The sequence below is a fragment of the Aulonocara stuartgranti genome (assembly GCF_965226115.1).
Source record: "Aulonocara stuartgranti genome assembly, chromosome: 4".
Lineage (NCBI taxonomy): Eukaryota > Metazoa > Chordata > Actinopteri > Cichliformes > Cichlidae > Aulonocara > Aulonocara stuartgranti.
Window position 1 is genome coordinate 6,504,295 of NC_138942.1, and position 14,795 is coordinate 6,519,089.

At 40.7% G+C, this 14,795-nt stretch overlaps 1 protein-coding gene across 7 annotated transcripts in view; it reads left to right on the plus strand.

Annotated features, from left to right (window-relative positions):
* The window catches only part of spop (speckle type BTB/POZ protein), a 99,522-nt gene extending 89,243 nt beyond the window's left edge, over positions 1-10,279 (plus strand). For all 7 annotated transcript variants that reach the window (XM_082529083.1, XM_082529082.1, XM_082529081.1 and 4 more), the window contains 4 exons: positions 484-539; positions 3,519-3,641; positions 5,337-5,479; positions 8,112-10,279. In XM_082529083.1, the coding sequence (XP_082385209.1) occupies positions 484-539; positions 3,519-3,641; positions 5,337-5,479; positions 8,112-8,256 (467 nt within the window). In that variant the 3' untranslated portion in view covers positions 8,257-10,279. The remainder of the gene's footprint in view (positions 1-483; positions 540-3,518; positions 3,642-5,336; positions 5,480-8,111) is intronic.
* The last annotated feature ends 4,516 nt before the right edge of the window (positions 10,280-14,795 follow it).

The following is a 14,795-nucleotide window of genomic DNA, read 5'->3' on the forward strand; positions in this document are numbered from 1 at the left end:
TTACATTGTTTCTCTCTCACGGCTTATCACTTTCTATAAATGGAAGAATAGTCTGAACTTTCCTTGAGAGGATTTGTAGACTGTGCTGTGATGCAAAAGCCGTGTGAAAAACCATATCTAGGAAAGGAAAAAAAAAAAAAGAAATAGCAGTTGAGTGGTAGCAAGTGAAAGTGCAACTAAAAGAGGAAAACAGATCTTTATTAGGGCATAATATATGAGATAAGCAACACTCAAGTCGGCCCATCAACGCTGAATACTGGCTAAACAAACGAGAAAGGCTGTCAAGAGTCTGTCAGCAGAAAGGAGCTGACTTTTTCCACATGATGCCTCTACTGCTGTCACTGCTGTCAGTCATGTCCTTGCTCTCCTCCGGCCCTGTGGCAAGCTGTTAACGGATATCAGAGACCTCACCGTGTATCAACATTACACTCAATAACAAACCCTCTTTTCTCTGTCTCGGCCTTTTGTTTCTCTCTGTCCCAGCTCGCTCGCCGGTGTTCAGTGCCATGTTTGAGCACGAGATGGAAGAGAGTAAGAAGGTGAGTTGACTCTGTCGCTCCTGCTCCCTCAGTGCATGGTGAGTCAAATGTTTAAATTTCAATCTTTCCTTCTGTTGCATCAGGAAGCACTTGCCTCTTTAAACAAGTGTGGCTGCACATGTTCCTTCATGTCTTGCTGACTATTATATGGTGTCATCACAGCTACTATATGGAAAAAATCCTTAAGTGATTATATCATTATCACTTGTATAATCTTTGATATTTCTTTGATGGCATAAAGCGTGTTATTTGTAGACTTAACAAGACTGTATCAGACAAAATGACTGAAGTCTCTGTTGCTTTCAATATGATCACTCTGTTCCTGGAACTCAGTTACAATGTCATGAGGGAATTGGTTTTCCTTTTGATATCTCTTTTTAATCTTTTTAATATACATATCTTTTTGCCATTTTTTTGTGCTGCAGTTTGTGCCTGGTGTTGCTGCTGCTCAAAATGTTCATACCTCACATCAAAATTCATTAATTTAATGAAATGGGCACAGTAAATCTACTCAATTTGTTTTTTTTTTTTATAAGTTCTGACTTTAGTGAACTTTAACACATGCATAGGTGCCATTGATCAGTAGCAAAATGTCTTGACAGTACTGACCTTTAAAGGAAAGTAGAGAGAGTCTAGTGGGAATATTAACTGCTGTGGTTTGCAGACAGTTATAAGGCAGGAGTCGGTGTCATAAGGATGTATTTTAAATAACCTGTCTGACGTCGTCCTATTTACAGTGGAGATGATGGAAAGATGATGCTAGTTGTGATAACTTTCTGCCTCTCCTATAACTTCTTATTTAATTATGTAAAACTAAAGTGTAAGTACTGTGGAGGTATGAATAGTTCTGAGAGCTATTGTGACTGATTAGTGTTATTAGCAGGTTGACGGTGTGGATTCAAGCTTCCTGTTGCTACAGTTCTGCATGCGAGTAGCTTGATAATACTTTTAAGAGATGGAAAAAACGTTGAAGATTTATGTGCAAATTTATGTAAAGTTAGGTAAATGCAATCCAAGTTCCTCTTGAGGCAAGTGTCGCAACTCAACAGCCATCCTGGAATGAATCATTGCAGTTATTTCCTGTCCCAGAATAAGCTATAAAGGTTTTTTGCCCCCCCCCTCAGTTTTATAACAGGGTGGTGGCACCATCAGTGTCTCTGCTTTTTTCCATTCTAATGCACATTAGGGATACAGGAGCTAAAAAGTAGCTACTCCCTCGCTACAATAATGAGCAGAAAGATGCATCTGCCACCAGAAAACTAAAAGGGTCGTGAACTTCTCGTGTGTCAGTGTAACAGCATGATTGGCTCATTTGTTTCCTGTTTCTGTTGTTGATTTGCTCTTTGGGAGCATTTCAGAATTCTCCCATAAATCCCATAAATATAATGTCTCTGATGCCATTCCCCTTCCAGTCCTCATAATACAAATAATTAAATTAGTTCATGGTTTAGTGAGGCTTGGTCACGAAATTAGTGTAAATAGGGTTAAGTTTAGGTCTGACGTGATGGAAACAAAACAGTGTTTGTGTCTGTGTGTGCTTGTACATGTGTGATGCACTGAGTCTCTCTGCCACAGTTGGTTGTGTTGATCTGATAGGAGGTGGTGAGATTCAACTGTGGTGATTTAGCCGTCATGTCAGCGGAATATTGATGCCTGCAGAGCTCAAATGGGGAAATTGTAAAGCACAGAGCCAGGAAATGCATCTTAATTGCTGTTTAAGTAGGCGTCTTCATCAGAAAGAGGGAGAGATTGTGGGCCACGTCCCCATACGACTCAGAGAAAACAGATAGGTGGGTTAACACTCCTCTGCAGCACTCTATAGAAAAGAGACAAATGAGCTCATAAAGAAGCACTCTGATAGAGGACTGCTCTGTGAATAGAGGGGAGCTTCAGACACTGTAACTACAGGAGTTGTCTATTTATGAGACCTGGTTGGGCACTGCCTTCTCATTACGCGAGAAAGTCCTGTTATGTTTTTTTCTCATGTGATTTCCAAGGTAGTTTGGTGGTAGTATGTCTTTTTTATTTCATTAACGCTCCAAAACACGTTAGAAATTAGCAGAATGAAATTGGTTAAGTGTAGAAAAAATAGAAAGGAATTAGAAATATAACGATTCTGATGAGTTTGAGGTTAATTTAGAAACAATAGGTGTGTTGTTTTTGATATTATACACATTGATGTTATTTTGCCTGTTAGAATTACTAATTTTTTCACGGCTTCATGTGTTTGTGTGATTTGTGCATTCCTGCAAAAGGCTACCATGGCAGACTGCAGGCTCAGACCAGAAGCTTTTAGACTCTGCTTCGATTATTTCTCAGTATGATTATGTTGGTGTTGAGTGGTCAGAGTTGACACAAATGCACTAAACTGTTGGTACACCCAGTCTGACCCTGCTAAAACGCCGCTGGTCACTGTGGTGACGATAAAGCACTGTTATAATTGGTTTATTGCTTTGTTCTTCTTGTCAGTGTGGAGGGGAAAGGTTCAGGTTACCGTCACTGTGCCATAGAGCGATAAAGCCTACTTTGATTGCTGCAGGCACCGTCAAGGAATGAATGCTCAGGATTAATTCTCCTGAATCTGCTGAAAAGAGTTAAATAAATTTACTAGAATGTAGTTTTGCTGAAACGTGTTTTGACTGCTCAGAAGGTTCTTCAAGGTGTTTTTTTTCTTTCTTTCTCTATTGTGATTTTGGAACATGTTTTGTTGTATCACTGTGTGTGTGTGTGTGTGTGTGTGTGTGTGTGTGTGTGTGTGTGTGTGTGTGTGTGTGTGTGTGTGTGTGTGTGTGTGTGTGTACTAAACAAGGTGAGAGAGTTTAAGTCAGGTGGGTTTTGGGAAATTTACATGAAATAAAAAAGACACTGCTGCCATATATAGTTTTGAAGGATTGTCAAAGCGTTTGTTTTTCTTCTCTTTTCTTTTATTCTGTTAAACCCTGCGTGTATTCTCCTCTCCTGTCCTCTCTACCCGTTCAGAACCGTGTGGAGATAAATGACGTGGAGCCAGATGTCTTCAAAGAGATGATGTGCTTCATCTACACAGGCAAGGCCCCCAACCTGGACAAGATGGCTGATGACCTGCTGGCTGCAGCTGACAAGGTACAAAGAGTGTGTGTGTGCATTGCACCTGCTACTATGTACATTTACACACAAGCTGGTATGCATGATAATGTTCCCAAAAATACACCTGGGAAGCACCAAATGCTCCTCAACCTCTAAACACACATACTTACACATCCAAACATACTTTTATAGCAAAGGATAAAGCCGACCCAACTGTGCAAGGTAAAGACATGCACACACTTCCAATGAATCGTTTTCCTCATTGTTTATTCTTGTACTCATGCCGGATATTCAGTGTTTCCTGTCTGTTTCTGTAAAATGACATTTTGAGTGAGTCTTCTGTACCGGAAAGATCTTGTGGTAAACTTATGATATATGAGCTTTAGCTGGCATAGTTTGCATGTGATACCATTTTTGTTTGATTCTTTTTGTATGAACTAATTTATTCACAGAGGAGTTCCAAGCAGTGTAAAGGCTTTAGTAGTGTTTACCTTTGTATGTTTTTAGTATTTATACCAAGTCATCTATATTCACCTTGGTTGAACTTGTTTTACTCGTCTTGGTTATCGCAGATCACTAATGCATTATTTTTCCGTGCTTGTTAAATAGTGGTCGGTAAATGTGTATCATTTTATCAGAGACTAATTAGATTACTAATTAGTTACTAGCTCTAATTTTTTTTTTCTTTTTACGTGATTATGAAATCACGAACATTCCTAATAGTCGTAGCTTAATGTGCAAATTTGGCTCAAATAACCATGTGACTCAGCATAGCTTCACTGCTCCCACGATCTTAGACTTTGTAGAAATTTTGCCAAAGGGTTTAAAACACTTGCAACCAAAAAACATTTAACCCCCTAAGACCTGAACTCTTCCACGGCATGCATTTTTAATTTCTCTTTGAAATTTGGGCATATTGGGACCTGATGAATGTAAAAACAAAGAATTACCAGATTTTTTTTTTTTTTTTACCTGATTTTTGTTTCTAAGGAAAATAAGAGCCACATATGAGGTATAATGTCCTTGTAAGTGGATATCAGGCCCCAGTAGAGCAAAATTGAGTATTTTGGTCTAAAATAACCCAAAATGTGATGTCCACATATGTGGACGCCAGGTCCTAGGAGGTTAACTCGTCACTAGTTTCCTAACTTGTGTCTTTGGAGCAAGACGGATAATTCCTGTCTTTTTGGCATTCAACAATAAATATAAACTGGTAGTTTTGGGATTTTCATGAACCAGTAGCCCTATTTAAATCTTTCCACATGCTTACTTGTCGTTTTAAAAAAGTCTTATTTAATGACAAATCATTTAAATCGACTGCTTTATGTCACTGAATGTAGATAGACGGAATGTAACTTGTTAAATTAAAAGGAAGTACTGCGACATTAAACTGTAGTCCCCCGCTAAACCTCTACGAGTCATCTTGAAGTGTGTGTGAATATGAGAGAAGGTTATTGTAGCTGGTAATTTTGTAATCAGACTCAGTGGAAATAATTTTTCGCTTCTCGTGTAATGCTATTCCATCATCAGTTCCAACTCAGTATGCATATCTGTCACTTACCCTTCTCTTTGCCATATTTTTTTCTTATTCAATTTAATGCTTGTTGCCACTGCGGTGGAGTAATTCTGTGTTACCGTATCATTACACACCGCTGCTACAGTTGTTGGTGGCAGCGCTGTTTAAGTAATTTAGTTTACCTGCTGTTTATCCTCCCTCTCTGTCATTTGTAGTATGCTCTGGAGAGGTTGAAGGTGATGTGTGAGGACGCTCTTTGCACGAATCTGTCTGTGGAGAATGCCGCAGAGATCCTTATCCTGGCCGACCTGCACAGTGCAGATCAGCTCAAGACGCAGGCTGTGGACTTCATCAACTAGTGAGTTACACGCTCACGCTGAGATCATCCATCTTGAGAACTACCTCCACACTAATGCAAATATTTTTTTCACCGACACACGCACGCTTCTGCGTTCGGCTTTTTGTCAGGGGATGTCATTAATTTTCAGTGGGAGCAATTTTTGTCTCCCGAGGAAATTTAATTTAATCTCCAGATCAGATGATTTTGCTGCTGTATCATATTGGTCCATTTAGCAATAAACCTCAGCTGCTGGTGTTAATCGTGTTGCGTGCAGCCTGTTTAGGTACGATGTGGCCTATTAGCATCAATGACTACTATTTATGTCCACCGACAGGTGATTGATCCAGTGTTTCAATGCCCACTTGAAACAAAAGGCTTTCTCTCAGTCGCTACCTGAATTGCCTATCACCTTACCCGTGTTTGTTCAAACTGTGTGCCTTAGAGCCAGACACATTTTCCATCCCTTTGTTCATTCCTCTGTCCTCTCTTTACAGCTTCATGTCCTTTCCTTGTTCCTGCCTGGGCTTCGTCTCCCTCCCTTTTCCATTCACTCCCATTATCCTTTCCTTTCCCCCCTTTTCTCCCCGTCTCCCACCTCTGTTTTGTGCTTAAGAGCTCATGTGTGCCTAAAGGTGTTCAGTAATGCAGATTTCTCCCCCTAATCCCAGTCATTAATTGTGGTTATGGGCGTTATGACAGTTTAATTTGCGACAGCGTTGTTGTGGTGGTGGGAAAATTGGCCACAGGGGACTCCTGGCCAGCAAAGCGTTATCAACTCAGCTCCTGCAGACACAATCGACAGCAACAAGAGCAGCAAAACAAAAATCAATTTAGAGGACAAATATCGAAAACAGACGACACAGAGAAACCAATAATCCTACCCCCAGAAGCACCTTAACCTCTTTCCACACCAGTCCTTACAAGCAGTTTACAGTCATGTAGTTGAGACAATAAGAGTCCTCTTTATCCTTCCTCTGTCTCATTTATTCGTCCTCACCAGGGATGCAGCAGAGAGGAAAGGCACCTAAACTCTCCTAATCCACTTTGTTTACAGAAAAGCTTACAGAGTTTTTTTTTTTAGACCAGCATGTAAACACAACACGAGTAATGTGAAGCACAGACAAAATGCCTTTTTAGTAGATTTTTTTGGTAACTTATAATTACCACTGACTGGAGACTATAGTTTGATTTACCTTCACATCACTGCTCTACTCCCAGTCACTCTCCCTATCTCCCTCCCTCCGTGACGTTTGATTACTCTTTGTCACCTCCCTTTTTCTTTATTTGTCACTGCTGCCGTCTTATTCTCCCCTCCATCGGTCCATCCCTTCCCCTCCTTCTCCTGCTGTGGTTGCTCTCCTTGTGCCCTTTCACTGCCCTCAGCTTGAGCGTACTGGCCATTACTGTGAGCAGGGCTTCACTTCCTCCACAGAGAATAGGGTCAGAGGTTGGCTGGAGGTCTGGAGCTGCTGTGTGGAAACCATAGGACCACACATTCACGCAGACACACACACAAACAGCCAGGAGCAGACGCGCCAAAACATAAACACACGTGTACACGCACACGCATGCGGTTGTTTATTTACACACAATAAAACATGAAAAATGTCATTAAAGGCCACACAGCAGTGTGCGTGATAGTGCATCCCAGCACCCTGAGGGTGTCAGGAGGTTGAAGACTGCCACAGGGTCTGCTGGTGTAAGCTCAACCACAAGTAAACTGATCAGCACTTAATTAGAAAACCTTCCCAACTTTTTCCTCCCTTTTCCCAACTAAGGAAAAACAATTTAGTTTAAATGTCTGAGGATCTTTCAAGAGCAAACAAATGAACAGTTAATGGAATTAATTCAGCTGAAATAGGCACATGCTAGCCATCTTTATTTCTCCTCATTACAATACCAGGTGTGAATAATGAAACCTAAACGTGGAATGCTTTGAAAATGGGAACTAGTCATCATTTGTGTGCCTTTTTTTGCTTTTCACAGTGAGATTTTCATGTGGTCTCTAAAATGAACCATCTATCTGTTAATATTGTGTTCTGCTTACTATATATACTATAATATATGAATTATAGTACATGTTAAGAGTACTGTGTAATAGTATTGTATAAAAGAGTCCAAAAAACCAAAAGATTTAGTTCATTAGACCCAGAAAAGCAGCAAATCCTCACAATTAAAACTTAACAAAAGGTAATGTTTAACATTTTTGTTTAAAAATCGACTCTCATAAATAAACAAATGATCATAATCTTTCCTGAATAATTTCCTGTTCATTAGCTGATTAATCAAGTAATTATTTCATGATATGATATAAAAAACATTATGACTTAACCTTTTTATCGCATGCCTGTATATTTGTGCAACTTTAATGATGCCTTTTTATTTGTGTGATGTTATTTATCACAAAGATGACCTCAAAGGTTAAATATTTAAAAATATAAAATAAATAACAGCCTCACCAGCTGGTATGACAAATCTGTAATGTCTCAAAGCTGCTCTCCACACAGATGGAGTTTTATAATCCCAAACTCTTTCTCTCTGAAAAAAGATTAATTTGTGTACTTTGTTTGGATATCTGTTTAGTTTCTTAATTTAACATCTTTTCCTGCTTTCCGTTTCCTTTGTATTTCATTTCCCTTTTTTCTCTCAGTCACGCTGCTGATGTGATGGAGACATCAGGATGGAAATCCATGGTGATCTCTCACCCACACCTGGTTGCGGAGGCCTATCATTCTCTGGCCTCGGCCCAGTGTCCCTTCCTGGGTCCCCCAAGAAAACGGCTGAAACAGTCCTAGTGGTCGGGAGCGATTCTCCCGACCTAACCCTGCTGCTTCCTCCCGTACCAGCAGCCTCACTGCTCCTCTCTCCCAATCCTACTTTTGTACCTATAGCATCCCAAGATGCCCACAACTGACGCCTAGGGCTTGGGTACATATATAGCTAGGGCAGCTATACAGCTGGGCAGCACAGAGAATTATTGGACTAATGCTATAGAGGAGGTACTACACATCACTGTAAGATGAACTGAGTGAATACCATAAGACCTGGACCTGGATATTTAAGGATTGCAAGCCCAAAGCCTTGCTTATTCCATATCCATCATCAATGATATTGGAAGGCTACAACTCTATTCTGCCTGTCAGGCACGTAAAGAACTGATCTCCTGTCTGAAAGTGAAAAGTCAATGTTGAGTCCCTGAAAATATTTGTCTGTGACGTCTTGACCTCTACAGTGTTGTGACCCAAACTGTGCTTGTGAAGAGACAAGTGAAGAGGATCAACCAACAGGAAAGTGAAGGACTGTTGTTCCCATTATTGGAGACCTTAATGGTGTTCAGGTTATTGTTCTTCTAAGGCTTGAACAATTGTCTTTATATTTTTTTTTCCATGAAAGAATACAAATGTAAACTGTTTAACTATTAAAATCAGGCAGGCACATCGAGATGTTTAGCTCAGATTTTGACTATTTTCCGAATAGTGACAGACTTCTGCCAGATTGTTGTCATTTAGCAAGTAGCGCGAGGCGCAGTCGCTCTGTTTGAATAATAACATCGATAACAGTACGGCTCTTGGGTGACTGAGGACATGACAGTAATTTTACAAGAGTCCGATCAAAGTATTCACTGTAATCTATAGTGGGCATGTTTTAGTGGGCAATATTTTAATATCTAGTGGGCAGTGTTTTAATATAATTGGCATAGTATTTGTTGTCTTGTGACATTAACTGTGCTTCAAAGCTGACAGACCATACAGCCACAGAGTATTTGCTCTTTTTATGTTGTCTTCTTATTTTTCATTCATTGTAGAATTGCACAAAATAATGCTTTTTTGTCATTTTTTTTTAAACACAGTTTTGCAGTCCTATTATTTCGTTTTTTAATTTTTTTTATTCGTTTCGACTGTATTGGAAGTGTCACTTGAGAAAATTGGCTGCTTATTGTTACACTCCTGCTGTTGGTCAGTTGAGCCATACGATACATAAGCATAAATGAAATGTAGGAAAGGCCAATAAAAGAGAGCGCTGCCAGCTAACACAACAGAGAAGGTATCTGCCAGTTTCAAAACATGACATGTTTTACATTAACCTGTTGACCTCAGGCAAGAGATACTTGCTTTTTAACCATGCAGTAACGTAAACATCCGCTTGCAGTGATGATATAACATTTTATGTGCTTGACTCCCTACTACACGTGTTAGTGGAGGATTCCACCAGAGGGCTTCCATATTTGCATGACCTAAAACAGTAAATATCAGGGCAGCCCATTTCTTTTAAGAAATTTATTCTCAGTGGGACTTCAATTGATAAAGCTCAACGTCTTCATTTTGTTTTACCCCTGCTCCCTTGTCACAGGGGTCGCCACAGCGGGTGGCTTTGATGGTTTGATCGTGCTTGATGTTTTTCATCATGCAACCACAATGGGAATTTGTCTCTCTGGCTAGAATTGAACCAGCGAGCTTTTGCTTGGCAAGCAAACCACTAAACGATCAGAGTTGTTTGTTCCTATGTCTAATTTACATATACCTAAGATGACACTGATAATGAAGTGTAGTTGTCTCTGTGCAGAGGCAACAGCACATCATAGAGATGCCAGCATGCCTATACAGACTCTGGTACTTACCGTTGGAGTGCTTCTTGAATCTTCTTGAAACACATATTTTTATTTTTTGATGACATTCACAACTGAAGCTCCAAACACTCACCATCATGTGTATAATTAAAATCAAGTATATCTCATGCCTTAATGTGTTCCCTTGACTTGTTCACCGTCTTGCCCTTTAAAACTGTAAAATACATATATTTTTGAATTTTTTCCCAGCATGTTGGTGTCTTTTTTTCTAATACTTCATATTTTCTTTCTTTCTAATTATGCAGTTTGACCACATATACAGGTTACTGGCTAATTAATGCACAGCTTCTTTCAGCTTGGTGCTAGGTCACTGTGTTTCAGTGTCACATTTTAGTTTCAAGTGTAATCCTGCTGTGATCAGTGTTCAATCTCCTGTGCAGATGTTGTCGACCTTAGCAGATCACATGGGTCTCATACCAAGTTGTGTAGCATGCAGACTTACCTCTCAGGCTTCTTTGACTGGGTCTCTTGCTTAGAGAACAGATAGATTGTAATCACTTCAGAGACTCAGACCTTTGTCTCGGACTGTATTTTAACAGGGATTTCTTTGTGTTGACCAAAGTAGAGGCCCTCCGAGCTTTAGGGAAGCTCTTCCCTGAGCCCTTTAAATCACTCCTCATCAAACAGTCAGCCGTGGCCACCGGTCTTTGGGGATAATCTGGCATTGTGCTGGCGCTCATCAAACACACAAATGGCCATTATTTGTGATACAGACAGTATACAGGGGCTTAATGTTTGGGCACATGGGAGTAGAACTGATTCAACTACATACATCAGATATCAAGTTATGATGCAAGTTTATGTAACAGTTTTATGAGTCATGGTGAACAAATTTTACGCCTTTTATGTGAGTGTAGTGTTTGTGCGAGTATAAAAATGAGAAGAGTTGTAAGGAGACAATCCACGCATGAACCTTCGGTGGTTCTTATTGTGTTGTGAGTCATTCTCTAAAGAAAATATTTATTTAGCAATAATTTCAAAATGGACAGTTTTTATATTAGCAGGCTTTTTATTACACATCATCTGTACAAACCAGCATTGAGAAGAAGAGCTGGACAAATACATGCATAAATGTTATGATCTTAACTAGTGAACAAAGTCATCTGTGTGTGTAAAAGCACTTCCACATAGGGCTGTTCAATATAACGATATCCAATGACGATATAAAAACATCTATCGTTTCCTATTACGCTATCGTTTGTTTCGTGGTGTCATAAAATAAACTGTTTACGGCAATATTTTTTTTCATCGTTTTGATGGAGACTGTAGTGGCTATATTAATTTCTTAAAGTTCTCTCTTTCTCTTATATTTAATATAACTACACTACAGACGGACAAGCGCCTGTTTTTACGTGTTGTCGTTAGCAACAATGACGTAAAACCATGGCTCCGCTGCCGCTCGTTTGTTTTTCACGTAAACCTTTCACAATAAAGCTCAAGATCCTGTTGAGACTTTTCAAAATAAACCGAATCACGTGAAAGAGCATGCAGAGAGTTTACGGATGAGAAGCAAAAAAGAGCTGTCAGGTGGTTAAAACACTCGATTCCAGGTAAAGGACGCCCAGCTGGAAAAACTTCATGCAAACAGAGTTGCCCGAGATTCACAGAATTTACAGAAAATATTACATTTTTGTATTTATATCGTTGTCAGGACGATAAATGTCTTATATTGAGATTTGAGATTTTGGTCATATCGCACAGCCCTACTTCCAGAAAGTAATTTATACAACTGGGTCATTTGGGTGCCTTTTTCAGTTAACATAGACTCAATTTTTTTTTCTTTTTCTAAATTTGCATATTGTATTTAACCAGTCACTTTGTGCTTTGTGTGATTTCTCAAGCTGTCAAGTTTTTGTTAAGGCAAAAAGGATATGTTCTTTATATTAATATATTTACAACATTTGCAAATGCAGATATATTTTTGGGACTAAAATAACTGGCTAGTGTTCACAAATATCTGTACTGCCCATGGATCTGAAGTCGTCACGAGGCACACCTCCTAAAGGTGCTGAGAGAAACGGCGCTAAGATCCTCTGGGACTGCAGCATCCAGACTGACAAACAGCTGCTGGCTAACCAACCGGATATAGTGGTGGTAACTCGGAGCAGAAGAGGGCAGTTGTGATAGATGTGGCAATCCCAGGTGATAGTAACATCCAAAAGGAAGGAAGGAGATGAAGAATCACCAGATGCTGAACGAAGAGCTCGAACAGATGTGTAAGGTAACGTCCAGTATTCCCGGGGGCAATTAGACCGAAAAACTGAATGAATGGCACCAGCAAATTCCAGGAATAATATCTGAAATTTCTGTTTTTAAAGAAATGCTGATAACAAGAGTCTGCAAAACTCTCAGATTCAAGGTTCTGAAGTCGGAGAAATAAAATAAATATTCCTATAAAATTTATATTCCTTGGAGAACATGCCTTTTGTTTGAATGCCACCTTAAACCTCAGACCTGGCAGTATGTGTTTATCCCACTGTGGTGCAGTGTATGTGTATAGCACTATAGAATTAAACTGCGTGCCAAAAGTGGAGAACAAGACTTGATGGTTTACACTTTATATTGCCTGATAACCCTCAGAATAAGCTGTCCAGCCAATATTTCAGAGTTTGAGAATTTTGCTGCAAAGGTCACGGTGTGTGTGTGCGCATGTGTGTCGGACTGAGAGTGTGCGAACATCGCAGACATATGTAGAGCTGGGCGATATGAGATTTTTTCATATCACGATATGTTTTTTTCATTTCAGGCGATAACGATATCTATCACGATATAAGCCAAATAACTATATTTGTAAGATTTAAATGTGCCGTTGCTCACAAGTAAAATGTGAAATAATCAGCAGCTTGTTTTTATTTAAATATTTATTTCCCATAATAAGTTCAACAGGGTAGATGTACTTAAGGAACATGAGACTTTTTCAGATAGATAAAGGCAAATATTGCAAACTACACAAAAGGCAGCCGCTAAAGCGTTTAAGTTTCAAAATAGAACAAACGAAACAGACTAAATTGTCAATTCCACTTAGAAACAAAATATTAATTCTAAAAATAAATCTTAGTTTGTTTTACAGAAGAACAGACAAAACTGACTAACTTTTGTCAATATCAAATAAACTGAGAACTAAAAGGAAATTCTCAATCTCTCCTTGTTGTATAGCTGAGCTTTTCAAACAGTTTTAACAGTTACTTTAGTCTGACAAAAGCCGAATGACGAATTAGCGCTTCCAGTCAGAGACTGAGGCTACGTCCACACGTACACGGGTATTTTTGAAAACGGAGATTTTCCGTTTTCGTTTTAAAAATAATCCCGTCCACACATCACTGGACTAAATGACTACAGACCCGTGGCTCTGACATCTGTGGTCATGAAGTCATTTGAGCGCCTAGTTCTCTCCCATCTCAAGACCCTCACGGCCCCCCTCCTGGACCCCCTGCAGTTTGCATATAGAGCCAACAGGTCTGTAGACGACGCCATCAACATGGCCCTACACTTCATCCTGCAGCATCTGGACTCCCCAGGAACCTACGCCAGGATCCTGTTTGTGGACTTCAGCTCTGCCTTCAACACCATCCTTCCAGACCATCTCCGAGGCAAGCTTTCCCAGATGAATGTGCCTGATCCCATCTGCCGGTGGATCACTGACTTCCTGACGGACAGGAAGCAGCATGTGAGGCTGGGAAAGAATGTCTCGGACTCCCGGACCATCAGCACCGGCTCCCCTCAGGGCTGTGTTCTTTCTCCTCTGCTCTTCTCCCTGTACACCAACTGCTGCACCTCCACCCACCAGTCTGTCAAGCTAATCAAGTTCGCAGATGACACCACCGTCATTGGGCTCATCTCGGACGGGGACGAGTCTGCCTACAGGAGGGAGGTTGAACGTCTGGTGTCTTGGTGCAGCCACAACAACCTGGTGCTGAATGCCCAGAAGACAGTGGAGATTATTGTGGACTTCAGGAAGCACACAGCCCCACTCCCCCCCATCATCCTGACTGACACCCCCATCACCTCTGTGGACTCATTCCGCTTCCTGGGTACCACCATCACCCAGGACCTGAAGTGGGAGCCCACCATCACCTCCGTCATCAAGAAAGCCCAGCAGAGGATGTACTTCCTGAGGCAGCTGAAGAAATTCAACCTGCCAACACGGACGATGATGCAATTCTACACTGCAATCATCGAGTCCATCCTCACCTCCTCCATCACCGTGTGGTACGCTGGAGCCACTATCAGGGACAAACAGAGACTGCAGCGTGTTGTGCGCTCTGCTGAGAAGGTGATTGGCTGCAGACTCCCATCTCTGCAGGACCTGTACACCTCCAGGACACTGGGGCGTGCAGCTCGGATCTCAGCTGACCCTTCTCACCCTGGACACAGTCTGTTTGACCTGCTCCCCTCAGGCAGGAGGCTCCGGTCCATTCGCAACAGGACCTCTCGCCACAAGAACAGTTTCTTCCCCTCTGCTGTTGGACACATGAACAATAACCACATGACTGTCCCCGCCACTAACACATGACCCTACGCTGTGTCACTGCATCATTTCATGTTTGGCACTGATCACCACCTGCACTCATGTATATATCTTTCTACGTAGCACTCTTAATTCTTATTCTCATGTATATATCTCATGCACATATCTTTCTTTCTACATAGCACTTTAATTCTTATTGTCTGCACTGAAGCACCGCAGCAATTTCCTAATGTTGTAAA